The sequence below is a fragment of the Chrysemys picta genome, chromosome 21, assembly GCF_011386835.1.
Source record: "Chrysemys picta bellii isolate R12L10 chromosome 21, ASM1138683v2, whole genome shotgun sequence".
Lineage (NCBI taxonomy): Eukaryota > Metazoa > Chordata > Testudines > Emydidae > Chrysemys > Chrysemys picta.
Genome location: NC_088811.1, coordinates 14,628,417 through 14,643,397, shown reverse-complemented (window position 1 = coordinate 14,643,397; position 14,981 = coordinate 14,628,417). Strand labels below are relative to the sequence as shown.

At 54.2% G+C, this 14,981-nt stretch overlaps 1 protein-coding gene across 1 annotated transcript; it reads right to left on the bottom strand.

Annotated features, from left to right (window-relative positions):
• Nucleotides 1–5,485: 5,485 nt before the first annotated feature.
• Nucleotides 5,486–9,291, bottom strand: FAM43B (family with sequence similarity 43 member B). The gene is made up of 2 exons (XM_005292990.5): nt 9,160–9,291; nt 5,486–8,257 (listed from the first exon to the last, which is right to left on the bottom strand). The coding sequence occupies exon 2, from the start codon at nt 8,248–8,250 to the stop codon at nt 7,261–7,263; it is 990 nt and encodes a 329-aa protein (XP_005293047.2). The 5' UTR covers nt 8,251–8,257; nt 9,160–9,291; the 3' UTR covers nt 5,486–7,260.
• Nucleotides 9,292–14,981: the final 5,690 nt, after the last annotated feature.

Below are 14,981 nucleotides of genomic sequence, written 5' to 3'. Positions count from 1 at the left end.
CCACGAAAGCTTATGCTCTAATAAATTTGTTAGTCTCTAAGGTGCCACAAGTACTCCTGTTCTTCTGTTTAGACCGGCACAGCTGGAGGAGGAGAAAGAGGAAGCTTACTGAGAATGGAAAAGGAAAGAACACCCCAGTCCCTGCCCTATGTTACCCAATACCCAGTTAACTTTAATAGTGCTGCATCCACCCAGTGACTGCATCATTTACACACCTTCTGTAGGGAGCATGTCTGCAAATCCTTGAGCAAGGCATGGGAGAGATTCTTCCCTTTACTTCCCATGATGGTTTGGTAACTGTACTGTGCTTCAGGGAGCTAATCATTTAAATTCCCCCTTTGGTTATGGGCAACAGACATCCAGGGGCACAGTCCAGAAGTGTCTGGATCCCTGTGGCAGGTGGAGGCAGGACTCCAGGTATAGAACCATCTATCTCCTTCCATCCGGGAGCTGCAGCTTTAATGAGAGATGAGTGTTGCACTTTAAAGAAAGATCCACATTGGGCGTGGGGGGGGGGGGGTAGGAAAAGCAAGGGGAAGCAGGAGGAGTGGGAAGAGAAAGAAAGGAAAGATGGAGGAGAAAGGCAGAAGAGAAGAGGAGGTTTATGGGAGCCTAAACCGGGCTGAATCCATTGGTCTAAATGCCCTTCTGAGCTCAGGAAAGGATGTCTCGGTGGATGAAGCCCTGTGCTGTCAGCTGTCCCCCGGCTATAAAAACTAGGGCATCGCTCTGATACACCGCACGAGCTCCCTATATGCCAGCCTCCCATCCCTCTCTAGTTCACAGATTCCCTGCAACCCCACCTCTCGCTCAGGGGTTCTATGTGGACCCCATTCCTCCTTTTCCCCACATGCCAGGACCCTGTATTCTCCCCCTGCCAGAGGCTCTGTGTGCACCCCCTCTCTGGCCATCACCTCTCCATTGCCTCCTCCCCCCCCCCACTCATTTCTTTCTGTCTGGGAGAGAAGTCATAGGGTATCGACATGTATAAACCGTATTGAGACAATGGGGGGTGGTGGTGTGCTGAAAGGTGTTCATGGCTGCCATCAACCAGTTCTTTGATATGTAGGCAATTACAGACCTGGTTAAAGCCCCTGGGCCTGCTAACCAGATATAAGGGCCCTGTGTGTCTTCCGTGGCCAATGATACCTAGAACATTCACTGACATTTTGAAATAAATCAGATGTGGTGTTGACAGACAGACAGAAATGCCACTGAGTCGTGTGTGAGACCTCACTCTGCTTGGCCAATAGAATCAGCATCACAGCTTACGGAGAGCTGAGAATGGCCACTCATCAAGCCCTTTTCTTTCCGATCCCCCTGGAGACAGGCGCCAGTGTCCCTGGGTGAGCTCATTCTACAGCCAGAAGGCAGAAAGAGCGTGAGCTGACACAAACTGCACATATCCCTGCCAGCTGGAGAGAGATCAGCATGAACAGAGTTACGCTCTCATCCAGGGGACCCGTGGCTCATGCCAGCAACGGCCCCACAGCTGAGACAAGGGCTGGGCCAAGCACTGCCACAAAACAAGCCACGCTTGGATTTTCACTCACGTGAAGCATGTGCTTGTTGTGACAGCACAAGGACCTTCCTCCACTGGGCTAAACCGTGGGGAGCAGCCCGCCTGAGGGCTGCTGCTTTCCATCCACTTGCGCTCCCTCTGGACTGGCCCACTCAGAAACCACTGGGGGTCAACGCTGTCTAGAGTGGGATCCCCCAAGCACACCTTTAACCCTTTCACTGCTCATCCTTCATCTCACTGACCATTACCTATGAAGATCACATTTGTGCTCACAGAAATGCCAATACAGCAGTAATGAATGGAATGCCATTCTGCCCAGCTGTACCTGGACCATACAGCTGCTCTCTGCCTGCAGTATTCATTTGGTCTGAACCTCAGGTTAACATCTCCTCGATAGATACCTCCAGCAGGACAGCAGCCCCTAACACCACAATGGGATGTCAGTTGCAAAAGCAGCCCAGACGGAAAAGTGGCACTTCATTAGTCACCAGCCCCACTCTTAAAACAGCGAGGTGGCCCTTGCAGTCTCCTATCCTAGTTCTGGTCTAGCTAACCGTGCTTAGCTTATAAGATGTGTCAGGATCACACCCCACGGCCACATCTCTGACAAGTCAAAGCAGTTGAAGTTCTATGGCACATGAGATTTTCTAAGGCACATGAGATTCTTCTAAGCTCTCCAGGGACAAGCAGCAATCTACTAATGGGAGCGCTGAGTCCACCAGGGAGAATGTTTTTCAAGCAACGTATCCCCGAGTTCTCCTTTGCCTCTGGTTGCTTCTCTTCCTTCAGGGGTGTGTTCCCTGTCTGACTGACGCTGGCCATGGTTGCTGCACTGACTTGCTAGAGCTGATTAAATCTCTAGGAGGTGAGAGCTGGAGTGTGATTTCTAAGCCACGTGCAGCGATCAGGGCTGCTTTAGCCCTAGCAAAGTTTCCACTTTTAAAGGACTCTTGACCTTGGGGATGAGTCTGCAAATTCATCTGTAAGTTCATGCAGCTGCTGGACCCCACCATGATCCCCCACCCGCACCTCCTGGCAACAAACTGCCAAATCCTTCCTGTAATGAGGTCCTTGATCTTCTACCCAGCTGCCATAACCCTCTTTCTAAACTCCTGGACATCCACCCAGGTTCTCTCCTCCCAGCTGCCAGAGGGGATCACTTATCCAGAGAGGTGCCCTGACTCTGCATCAGCTGTCTAACCTGCCACCAAATGCCCCTCCTTAAAGCAAGACCACACTTCCCTTCCAAATCCAGAGCCTCCTAGCCCCCCGTTGAGCGGCCTGACCCACTTTCCAGCCACCAGAATCCTCCTTCTACCTGCCCCCACTGCCCCCAAGACATGCACCCCCCTGGCCAGGTGTCACCCACCTGGAAATCAGGAAGCATTCTAAAGAGTTAAGATCCCTTTTGCTAGACACAAGCATGTGATGAGGTAATAGCCTTAGGTGTCTGCACCAAGGAAAGGGTTACAAGTTAAACATGTACCTTCCATGTTCCTGTTGTGTCTAGTTGGGAGCTAAACACCTTCCACCTCTGGTCAGGACAGGCCCACACACAGGGCCAAGCTAGGCGCAGACAGGATAGTCCAGCCAGCTGAGAATGCTTCTCCTCTCTGTGAGAGGAGGGGTCTCAGAGAAACAAGGTGGGTGAGGTAATATCTCTTACTGGACCACCTTCTGTTGGTGAGAGAGACACGCTTTTGAGCCACGCAGAGCTCTTCATCAGGTCTGGGGAGGTTCGCCGAGTGTCACAGCTCAGCAAGGTGGAATAGATTGTTTAGCCTAACGATGCTCTGAGTACCTTTCCCAGACCTCAAGAAGAGCTCTGTGTAGCTCGAAAGCGCATCTCTGACACCAACAGAAGTTGGTCCAATAAAAGATACGACCTCCCCCACCTTGTCTCTCTAATATCCTGGGACCCACCCATGACTGCAACATCACTGCCCACAACAGAGAAAGGGTCTGTAAGTCTTGAATTGGGTGGGAGTGGGAACTATGCTACTTTCATACTGAGTTCCAGGTTCAAGATACCAGCCACACAGAGCTGGGGATTTTGCAAGGATTCCGCTTTCAGTTACTTTCCATCCTCTCCTTTCCTACCTCAGCCTGGACCCAATGCTGAGAATACAGGGGAGCTGTCTGTCCCTGTCTGGCAGAAAAAGACAGGCCTGTTGGTTGCTACTTGGAATGGGCCCCCTTGGAGCGATGCAGCCAGATTCCCCCCGCCTCCCGCATCCAACTCCCCAAGAATACAGCCCTGCCCATCCCAGCATGTTGAGGTCAGGTGGAGAGACCAGCTGGCCAATAAACCAGTTCTCAATACCAACGGGCCGGGATAAAAATGGGACGAGGGGCTGCTTAACTGGTGGGTTAGCCCCTCTCCCCAAGTTCTTAGGATGCCAGTACACCTCGGGCTGGACTTTGGCCACACATCCACCTTGTAAGCTCTTTGGGGCAGCAATGGGTCTTTTTCTGTGTATTCAACAACAGCGAAGGGCAAGTCATCAGCACTAGAGGAATAATAATGTCCCCCAGTCCTTGCCCCTGCTTTGGGGATGTGCGTCTGAATCCCAGTCAAAGGCTAACATCTGATTCTCAGCCCCGTCACTCAACACAAAGCAAATAAGCTTTTAATAAAACTCACATGCCTCAAAGGCAGAGGGAATAAAGGGAAAGAGGAAAACAATCTTCTTAGCTTAAATGGGACCAGTCCCTCCCTGGTGGAAGCTCCTCGCAGGGGGTGGAGTTATGCCACGGAGGCATTTGGCCTCATGATTTTAAAAATGCCGGTTGCCATGGCCACTGGAAGCGGCTGTTTATTTGACATCATTTCTAGAGCTTCCGTTGCCGTCGGGAGGGAATGTGGATTTTTAAAAGCATGTCGCGACTTTTCTACGGTTTTGTTTTTTCAGGAGCTGTTTGTTCCTCCCAAGAGCAGAGATAAATGCTGCGGGAGTGTGGGGGTGGCAGCCCCGGGGAAGATGAAAGGGAATAATGCAGCTGTCTGCTTGCAAAACTACTTACCCCAGCCCCGTTTCTCCTCCTCCTGCAATACACTCCGGGATGTTCCTCCATGTTAGGGCACAGAATCATTCCAGAGTTTCTCTCTTTTCTGATAATTGGTTGCTAGGGACTGATCTCCAGAGAGCGCCACACAAAAAGGGTGAGATGCTTTCATGTCTACAACCTACCCGGCCTACAGCACACAGAGAAATATCGGGCTCTGTTGTCAAACAAGTGCCTGAATGGGACACCCACATCCCACATTTGGTCACTGAAATTGGCACTTAGAGGAGGTATTTATGCACTTGCAGGTAACTTACTGGTGGTCCATGCTAATTTGAACGTCAGCATGTGGGCTTTGGGCATCCTGCTACCGCTCCCCGGTTTGAAGCCAAACGTATATCTATATTCCTACATGTACCCATGGCAGACACGTGAAATGCACACGCACACAAAGTGTGAGTCCACATTTGGAAAAGATACATGCATAGGCACACACCGAGAGACACGATCACACAGATTCATATGCGCGTGCACACAAATAATCAAACACAAACCCCTTTAGCAAACAAATCTTCGCCCACATACACACCCACACAAACATCATCACCACCATCATCACCGTCACAACAGAGCAGTAAAATCCCTCATTTATAATCAGGGCTTGGTACATAATCTAGCCAAATGGCCCTCCTGGTCTAGAACCTAGACTGGCCCCCATAAAGGGAGAGGTGCCAGCGTCTCCATGAAGACCACTAGGAACGTTGATACCGCTATTAATTTTTCCAGGAAGGCACTCAGATACTCCTGTGAAAGGCAGCAGTATAAAACTCTGAACTAGATCGATAGATAGACGCCCGATCCCTCACCCAGTGCTGAGCCAGTTTGGGTTCTGGTATTACTGCTCTTAAGATACAATGGCAGCAAAATGTTTACAAAAGATACAGCACAGTAATCATATTGCAGAAAACGCAGAGAATCTTTATTACAATTACCACATGATATGCGTGTGTGTGTGTGTGTGTGTGTGTACGCACGCACACACACATGCCGTTGGGCTTTGCATTGTGAACATACAAACGAGACGTGCAGCTGACCATCTTCTCCTGGGGTTAAAACACCCCATGTTCTGTGTCAGAACAAAGTTTCTCTCTGTGTGTGATGCTCTGCATCTCATCCCCAGAGTCAGACACATGTGGGCCAAATCTGTCCGCGATGTAACCCCATTGAAGCCAAAGCAAGATGAAGAATTTGACTTCTGGGTGTTCTAGAGCCCATCTCCTTAAGACACAGCTAAAGGGCTGCCCGAGGGGGGGGGCAAGTGGGGCAATTTGCCCCAGGCCCCGGGCCTCACAAGAATATAGTAGTCTATGATATTGCAACTTTTTTTATAGAAGGGCCCCCCAAAATTGCTTTGCCCCAGGCCCCCTGTATCCTCTGGGCGGCTCTGCACAGCTAGGCAACCCCAGGGCCAAATTTAAACTTGGGTGCCAAATTGTAGACAGCTAAACCCACCGTTAGCTACTTAACTCAAAGAGGGCTGATTTTCAGAGGTGCTGAACTTCTTCAAATCCCACCAAAGACAACAGGTGCTCAGCACCTCTGAAAATAAGGATGCTTATTTAGGTGCCTAAATATGAATGTAGACACTTCTCTTTAGCCATGTAACTGTGGCCTGATTTGCAGAGCTCTGGAGCGCCCACACAACCCCTTCTGGAGAGCTATGGGGGCCCAGCACCTTGGAAAACCAGCCCCTCAGCCCCACCGTGCTGTACAACCCATCCCAAGCCACATCCCCTTCCCAGTGTCAGACACATACAGGCACCTGTCCTATGTGACATGTACAAAACTGTACAGAAAAATTGCACGTTGTAATAGAAGTGAAATCTAAGGGCATCTCTCTGTAAATAGATGGCTTTTTTTTTAACATATAAATTTTAGTTTAGATCAAGTAGTAAAAGTCACTTCAGCTGAACCAGCTTCTCCTTCCCTCGGCTGAAATGGAAATATCATCCCCCACTCCCAGTTTGTGTGTGTGTCTCTTTCTCTCTTTCCTTGAAATCACTGGAAGTACAAAATACACACAAGAGTTGCTCCCTGTGGCAGCTGCCCATTCAGGGAGCCTTCACCCTTCCAGACCTTGCGGGTATGTCTCAGTTTAGCAGGCGCCTGTCCATGGCTCTAATGCCAGTCATTAGAGTCAGTGCAGTCTGTCTCTGAGCTGGTTAGCAAGTGTCTGTGTGTGTGTGGAGGGGTGGGGAGGTGTGTGTGGAAGAGATGGAGATATGCACCAACCGGTCTAGATCATTTCAATGGCCGCTCAGGTGAAAGGGCCACATCGGAGCTGGTGCCTGTACTCAGAGGGCAGTGAAGGATGTTAACTGCAGGCTGGGCAGGTCAGTCGGTCTGTGTGTGAGCCCTGCCAGTCCGCAGGGCCTGATGACTGTTGTCTGCCTCTCCTCAGGCTGCAAAGGCAGCAGTAGGGTGACCAGATGTCCCAATTTTATAGGGACAGTCCCGATATTTGGGGCTTTTTCTTATATAGGCTCCTATTACCCCCCCACCCCTTGTCCTGATTTTTCACACTTGCTGTCTGGTCACCCTAGGCAGCAGCGAGGGGAACACGGGCCGGGGCACAGCAGCGGGTGGCATTTCCAGACTCATTCTGCCCATCCTCACCCCAGGCAGGCGGGCCCTTCTGGGAAGGCAGCTGGGCGGTCTCTAGCCTGCTGGCTTCAGCAGCCCGACAAGCAGGGCCTCTCTTGGGCGGGCTTCCAGGGCGGTGGGCTCTGGAGGCTCCAGCCCCTCATCTCCCGGGCTAAAGTCAGCACCTCGGCCCGCTCCCGGCGCTGGGGGGCCGGAGCGGGATGGTTGCAGCCGGTGGCCGGGCTGAGGCGGCCCGAGGGCGCGTGGTGGCGGGCGGTGCCCAGGTTCTCCTCCTCCTCCTCCTCCAGGATGGAGCTGAGCCGGCGGGCGCCGCGGCTGCGGTCGGCGGGGGGCCGGTAGGGGCACTGCCCGTTGAGCAGCTTGCGGATGGGCACCAGCGGGACGATGGAGTCGCCCAGGCGCTGGCGCTGGAGGCGCCGGGCGTCGTTCTGTCTCTGCAGGCGCTTGAAGTCGCTGAAGGCGGCGCTGGCCGTCTGGTAGAGCAGCCGCGCCACGGCCCGCGCCTTCTCCGCCTTGGAGAGCAGCGCGGCGTGGCAGCGCAGCACCACGGCCTTGTTCTTCACCTGGTGCCGGTAGACCCAGGCGAAGAGCTTGGGGTGGCGGCCGTCCGCCGCGCAGTAGGTGATGCGGCGCAGCAGGTAGGCATGGCCCGGCCGCCGCCCGCCGCCGCCGCCCCGCTTCTCGCAGGGGGCCATGCGGATGCCGTGCGCCCCCAGCGTCAGCTTCACCTTGGTGCCGCTGGCCCCGCCGTCGCTCTTGGCCCAGATCTTGCCCACCGCCTCGTCCGTGCAGCCCTCGCCCTTGGCCTGCAGCGTGACCGCGTTGCCCAGGTACCAGGCCGTGTAGGTGGGGTCCTCCTGGTTCAGCTCCACCTTGTGCCGCCGGCTGCGGAACACGCTGCCCAGCCGCTCCAGCGGGCACTCGGGCAGCAGGTCCGGGCAGGAGCGCACGAAGCTGGAGAGCAGGGAGGCGTAGCTCAGCCCCGGGCCCAGGGTCTTGCCTTTGCCTTGGCGCTCGTCTTCCACCAGCACGAATTTGTTCCTGCGCCAGGGCAGCATCGCGGCTCTGCAGGAGGGAGTGGGGGAGGGGGGGTAAGAGGCTGGAGAGGCAGCGGGACCGGTCCCTGTGCGGCAATCGCTGCCTTCCCCCGGCTCGGGGAAGGGGCTTTCCTCCGAGCCCACCGCGAGGTGCCCCGACCCCGCTGCTCCTCCCTGAGCCACTGTTCCGCCCACCAACTCCGGGAGATGCCCCGGTCCCTACCCCACTGCCCCGCCTGGAGATGTCCCGGTCCCTACCCCACTGCCCCGCCTGGAGATGTCCCGGTCCCTACCCCACTGCCCCGCCTGGAAATGTCCCGGTCCCTACCCCACTGCACCGCCTGGAATGGCCCCGATCCCTACCCCACTGCACCGCCTGGAGATGTCCCGGTCCCTAACTCCCTAGGCACCGCCTGGAATGGCCCCGATCCCTACCCCACTGCACCGCCTGGAGATGTCCCGGTCCCTAACTCCCTAGGCACCGCCTGGAGATATCCCGGTCCCTCCCTACCCCACTGCACCGCCTGGAATGGCCCCGATCCCTAACACCCTAGGCACCGCCTGGAGATGTCCTGGTCCCTACCCCACTGCCCCGCCTGGAGATGCCCCGGTCCCTAACTACCTAGGCACCGCCTGGAGGTGTCCTGGTCCCTCCCTACCCCACTGCCCCGCCTGGAGATGCCCCGGTTCCTACCCACGGCTCTGTCTGGAGATGCCCCAGTCGCTACCCCATTGTGCCGCTTGGAGATGCCCCGGTCCCTACCCACGGCATTGCCTGGAATTGCCCCGGTCCCTACCCACTGCAGATTGCTGGGGGTGCCCCTCCCTCTGCTCTGCCCCACTGCAAATGGATGGAGATGCCCCTCTCTCAGCCCCCCCGCCCACCCGCTCTGCTGCAGCTGGGCGGCTGCCCAGTCCCGCTGTCCTCACCTCACTGCAGCTGGAGGAAGATGCGCCGATCCCGCTCGCACTGCCCCACAGCGGGCTCTGGCTCCCGGTCCCGCGGCTTCTCCTGCTGTGACAGCAATGAGGAGAGGATGCGGGGATTCAGCCCCTGACTGCGTGTGCTGCTCCCCCTCCCGGCCTGCTCCATCAGCCACACACGCACACACACGCACACAGCAGCCCAGAGCTCTCACACAGACAAACACACACACCAGCCCAGAGCGCTCTCTGTCTCGCACACACACACACAGCAACCCAGAGCTCACACACACACACACACACACACACACACACACAGAGCAGCTCAGAGCTCACACACACACACACACACACACACACTCTCTCTCTCTCTCTCTCTCTCACACACACACACAGCAACCCAGAGCTCACACACACACACACAGAGCGGCTCAGAGCTCACACACGCACACACACACACTCTCTCTCTCTCACACACACACACACAGCAGCTCAGAGCTCACACACACACACAGAAATATCAGCCCAGAGCTCACACACACTCTCTCTCTCTCTCTCTCTCTCTCTCTCTCTCTCTCTCTCTCTCACACACACACACACACACACACACGGGCTCAGAGCTCACTCACACACACACACACACACAGAAAGATCAGCCCAGAGCTCACACACGCGCGCGCACACAGACAGCGGCTCAGAGCTCATTCTCACACACACATATATACACGCAAACATACACACACAGAGATCAGCCCAGAGCCCTCTCTCTCACACACATACACACACCAGCTCAGAGCTCACTCACAGGGAGTCCCCACTTTTCTCACAGCCTCACCTGGACCATTCCTGCAATGCCCATAACCCACCGTGCTGCCTCCCAAGCAGACACCTGCCTGGCTCTTGGCTACACATTGCTTTGGCCATGGCGATGTGATGGGGTGAGGGGTGTTCCCTGCACTCACAATTCCGAGCACTCACAAAAGCAGAGAGATGCCAAGGACGTTTGCCATAGCAACCTTAGCTCGGGCCTGTGGTGTCTAAGTATTAGAGAGCCCACGGTTCCTCTGTTGGGTGGAGAGAAACAAGTGCTGGGGTCCACTCAAAGCAAAAGAACCTAGAATTAGCCCACAGTGGGGAAACAAATATTTACCCTGCCAAGTACACTCGAGGGCAGTGCTGTGGGATTCTCATACCAGCTTCCTAGTGCTGGTTTCAAACATGTCATGGGTGCTTAAAGAAGGCAATTGCATCAATATTTAGGCAGGTAAATAAGTGGCCCCATTTCCAGATTTCAGAGTAGCAGCCGTGTTAGTCTGTATCCGCAAAAAGAAGAACAGGAGTACTTGTGGCACCTTAGAGACTAACAAATTTATTAGAGCATAAGCTTTCGTGGACTACAGCATCCGAAGAAGTGGGCTGTAGTCCACGAAAGCCCATTTCCAGAGTTGCTGAGCACCCGCAAAATCAGGTGTCTTACTCCAGGCTTAAATGTGCATCTTGGTACCCGCATTTGGAAATTTCATTATTTTTTGGCATGACTCCAAAGCACAAAGGCCATTGTCAGCCCTTACACAGCGCTCTTCATCTTCAAAGCACTTGGTGACCATTTATCATTCCAACAAACCAACGGGGTAGGTAAATATCAGGATCCGGTTTTACAGATGGGGAAACTAAGGCAGAGTGGGTGGAAATGACTTGCCCAAGGCCTCAGAAGGATCAGAGATTAACTCACGAGTTCCTAACCCCCATCTTTGCTCAGATCACTAGACCATCTTAGCCCAGCTCGCCTAATGCCATAAATCCTGGCTCAATTGTAATTTTCTCGTTGTGAGTTTCTAATAGCCTCTGAACATTGTTTGAATGAAATATGTATGGCTGTTGGTGAATATGGAGATAGGGTTGCCCGGTGTCCGGTTTTTAACCAGCACGCCCAGTCGAAAAGGGACCCTGGAGGCTCCAATCAGCATTGCGGACCAGGCCATTAAAAGTGTGATTGGTGGCACAGTGGGGCTGGCAGGCTCCCTGCCCAGCTCCGTGCGGCTCCTGGGAAGCAGCCGGCATGTCCAGCTCCTAGGTGGAGGGGCGGCCGGGGGGCTCCGCGTGCTGCCCCCGCCCACAGGCAGGGTTACCTAGCGTGACTCGCGAGCGCTCCAGCTGGAGATGGCTGTTGAGGGGTCATGGCATGCGACTCTCCTGCTGCTGCCCGCTTCTCCTCGCACTCCTATGGCTGGGCTCCAGCTGCATTGCATGCCCCGGCGGCTACCCCGTGCTCTGTCATCCCATTGCCAGCACCAGGAGTTTGAGGTATCCCCGTCTCCTAGTGCTGCAAGGGGCTCTGGCAATGGGGCTGCCATATGGCCTCCCAAAGCCCACATCCCCTCCCACATCCCAACCCTCTGACCCAGCCCTGAGCCCCCTCCTGCACTCCAAACCCCTTGTCCCCAGCCCTAAGCCCCCTCCTGCACCCCAAACTCCTCATCCCTGGCCCCACCCCAGAGCCCACACCCCCAGCCAGAGCCCTCACCCCTCTCACACCCCAACCCCCAGCCTGGAGCCCCCTTCCACACCCTGAACCCTCATTTCTGGTCCCACCCCGGAACCTGCACCCCCCCAGCCCAGAGCCCACACCTCCTCCCACACCCCAAACCCCTAACTCAGCCTGGAGCCCCCTCCCACACTCCGAAACCCTCAGCCCCCCCCACCAGCCCAGTGAAAATGAGCAAGTGAGTGAGGGTGGGGGGGGAGTGTGAGTGACTGAGGGAGGGAGGATGGGGTAAGTGGGGGTGGGGCCTCGGTGAAGGGGCAGGGCCTCAGAGAAGGGGTGGGTTCTGAGGGAAGGGGCGGGGCAAGAGGGTTCGGTTTTCTGCAATTAGAAAGTTGGCAAGCCTAGATTACAGACAGAAGGGTGTGTGTGTGTGTGTGTGTGTGTGTGTGTGCACGCACGACTGTATGGCTATGTGTGTATGTGTCACGTGTACATGAAGAGCGAATGTGAATCGGGTCTGTACATGCTGGAGGCTGTACGTATATACAGTATATTGTTTGACACCAGCACCTCTTGTAAATATTACAGACGTTGTTCACTCCAGAAATAACTCAGGTTTTATCAGAACTTGCCAGGAGACTAGGTGAGGCCTAATTCTCATTTACATTAAGGCCCTTTTACACTGAAAGGGACCTTAGTTTAAATGAGAATCAGGCCCTCAGTGTTCCTGAGAACGGCGACGTGTGTGGTTGCGATCGCAATGCTGTCATGCGCCGTGTGTGTGTGACAGTGAGTGGGGGAGTCTGGAATCTGACACACAATTGCCTGTTGGAAGCCAGAGCTGCCGTTTAAGCTTGGTAGCTCTCGGTGGTCCGGGATGAGAGCAAGGATGGGTTCAGCTCCATTTGAGCCATAAGACCCCTTGCAACCAACAGAGCTACTGCCTGACAACATTCAGGCTACATCTGCACTGGGAGCTGGGGTGTGATTCATTTGCTGATGCTCTTGGTTTTTCATCGGCTGTTGAGCCTTGCTACCCCCTGAACTACTCTGACCAAGGTCCGGCAGCGGCCTGTCTCTGTGACGGGCAACGGGGGAGAGTGGACGCTGTTAATTAGAAAATAAGACACCTACCGGTAGGCCCTGCCAAGTCACAGTTCATGAAGTTAAGATTTCATATTCATTAGCTCTGCAGTGCTTGTTCACCTGGACGATGACTCCTTGATTCGTAACCTCACTTCAGGAGGGTGCTAAAACACTACCACATAATCCTACTGCCGCAATAAGCACCCATGGCACCAGAAATGGAGCTAGCAGGATGATGGTCAGAGGTGAGGGAGGGCCAGGTGGACATTTTACCCAGGAGACTCAGCTGTTCATGAGTTTCCAGTCCTGCAGTAAATCCTCAGGCCTTTGGAATTCAGCTGCTTCCTTCTTAGCAAAGGTTTCCTCTCCTTCTCTCTTGACTGAGCTGGGTCGCTCTGGAAGGACTGGACAAAGCATAAATATGACGCAGAGGAATGGAGTTGCGCCCAAGAGCCTGCTTTACCTTCCACACGATTCAGACAATCCACTTGATTTTCTGCGAGGTACCTGTAGTTATTGGAAGGAGCCTGGTCTAGGGACAGCGTAGGGTTGGGTGCACTACCAAGATGCTCAGGTACCGGGGTGATGGGGTCTGAGATCACTGTCATGAGCGTGGAATGAATGGAAAGAAAGAAAGAAAGAAAGAAAGAAAGAAAGAAAGAAAGAAAGAAAGAAAGAAAGAAAGAAAGCTTGGATAAAATATCAACACTCCTCCCCCATTCAATCTTCACCCATTTTAGGACTAAACCATGATTGATCTGCAAAAGTGGAGAGACGCGCATAGGTGGGAGAATGGGTCAATGAAGAAGAAGAAAAGAGAACTGGTGGTGGGAGTGGAGAAGAGCAGAAATGCAGCATCAGAGAAAGGAGCTAGGAACCCTGCATCCCCTATAGCTAAGATGGCTGGTGCGTTCACTTAATGCCAGAATATGGACTGGGCCTGGAGGGTGACTTGCCCTATAAGGTACCTCTGATGTTATCCTGGGCCATTAAGGACCTCACTGGAGCTGGCAAATGGGGACAGGAAGATGGATTGGATTTACTGGAAACGAATGTAGAGTTGAAAGCACTTCCTCTGCTTCTGGGCCCAGAGGTTTATTTTGAAGCTCTCTGGCCTGTGTTCAGACTAGACGATCACAATGGTCCCTTCTGGCTCTGAATCTAGGCATTTGAGAGCTCATTGTTAACATGAACACAGTGAAAATGTGACAACCCACGTGAATCATCAGATGAGTTTGGATTTTCAGCACCACAACACAGACCTTTAGCACTTGACTTAAAGGAGTAGCTTCATTAGCTGGTAGCAGGAATAGGCTGTTATCCTCTAATGACCTAGCCCTAGCCGGGAGAGCCTGACACACCCTGTGCTAGGATGGGTAACACTACCAGGTGTGTTTATTTCAGCCCCAGAGCCCTCTTACGGAAAGGAGAAGATCGCAAAAGAGGGCCTATCAGATAATGAAATAAGCGTCCGAGCTGCAGGATGAGTTTGGCAGGATCCTTTATGCTAATCAGGTTTCAGCTCTTTCCTTCCATCGTCCCGATGACATCGCCTCACTCTGGGGTTCGAGCCGTAGACATAATCCTTCTAACAACCCCTTTGAAACATCACACCGGGAACAGCAGCATTTGAACAGGACCAAAGCCTGGGGAAAAGGGACTCCCGAGTCCTCGCTAAGCACCTCCGTGGGCATCCAGCATTCCTCACCCGCTCCCAAGGACTGTGGGTTGGGAGGGCCGGATGGTCAAGGCAGAGCTGCTAATCTGCAAACACTTGCTGTCCTCCTGGGGGCACAGAAAAGGCACACATCTCGCTGCTTCTTCACTAAGCAACATTGCCCAGCAGCTCTCCTCAGCCACGGGGCGATGACCAGTGAGAGATCTGGGCCGAGCGATGCTGACAGGCACAGGGGGCATGTGCTCCTTCACGGGATGGGCAGCGCAGCCAGCCAAGGCCTGCGGGTGTCCCTTCAAATCAGATCCAGGGGAGGCGAAGGAGGTGGTGAGATGCAGCCCCCTAACGAGCAATGAGTAGTGACTCTGACGTGTCTCACACCAAGCCAGCAGGGCCGCTCCGCGGTGCTTGTGACTGGCGCTGCTGCCCTGGAGGAGCCCTGGATAAAGAGCATTATTCAGTGACATCTCCCATTTCCTTCCCCTCTCTCCGCCTGCCTCGATCCCTCCCCGACACTCATGGCAGCACAATGAGCCCTGGGTCATGACAACGTTAATTACTCCCGCTACACGCCACTTGGCT

Excerpts from the sequence above, each read along its gene's own strand:
- FAM43B (XM_005292990.5), bottom strand. The coding sequence starts at position 8,250 with ATGCTGCCCTGGCGCAGGAACAAATTCGTGCTGGTGGAAGACGAGCGC.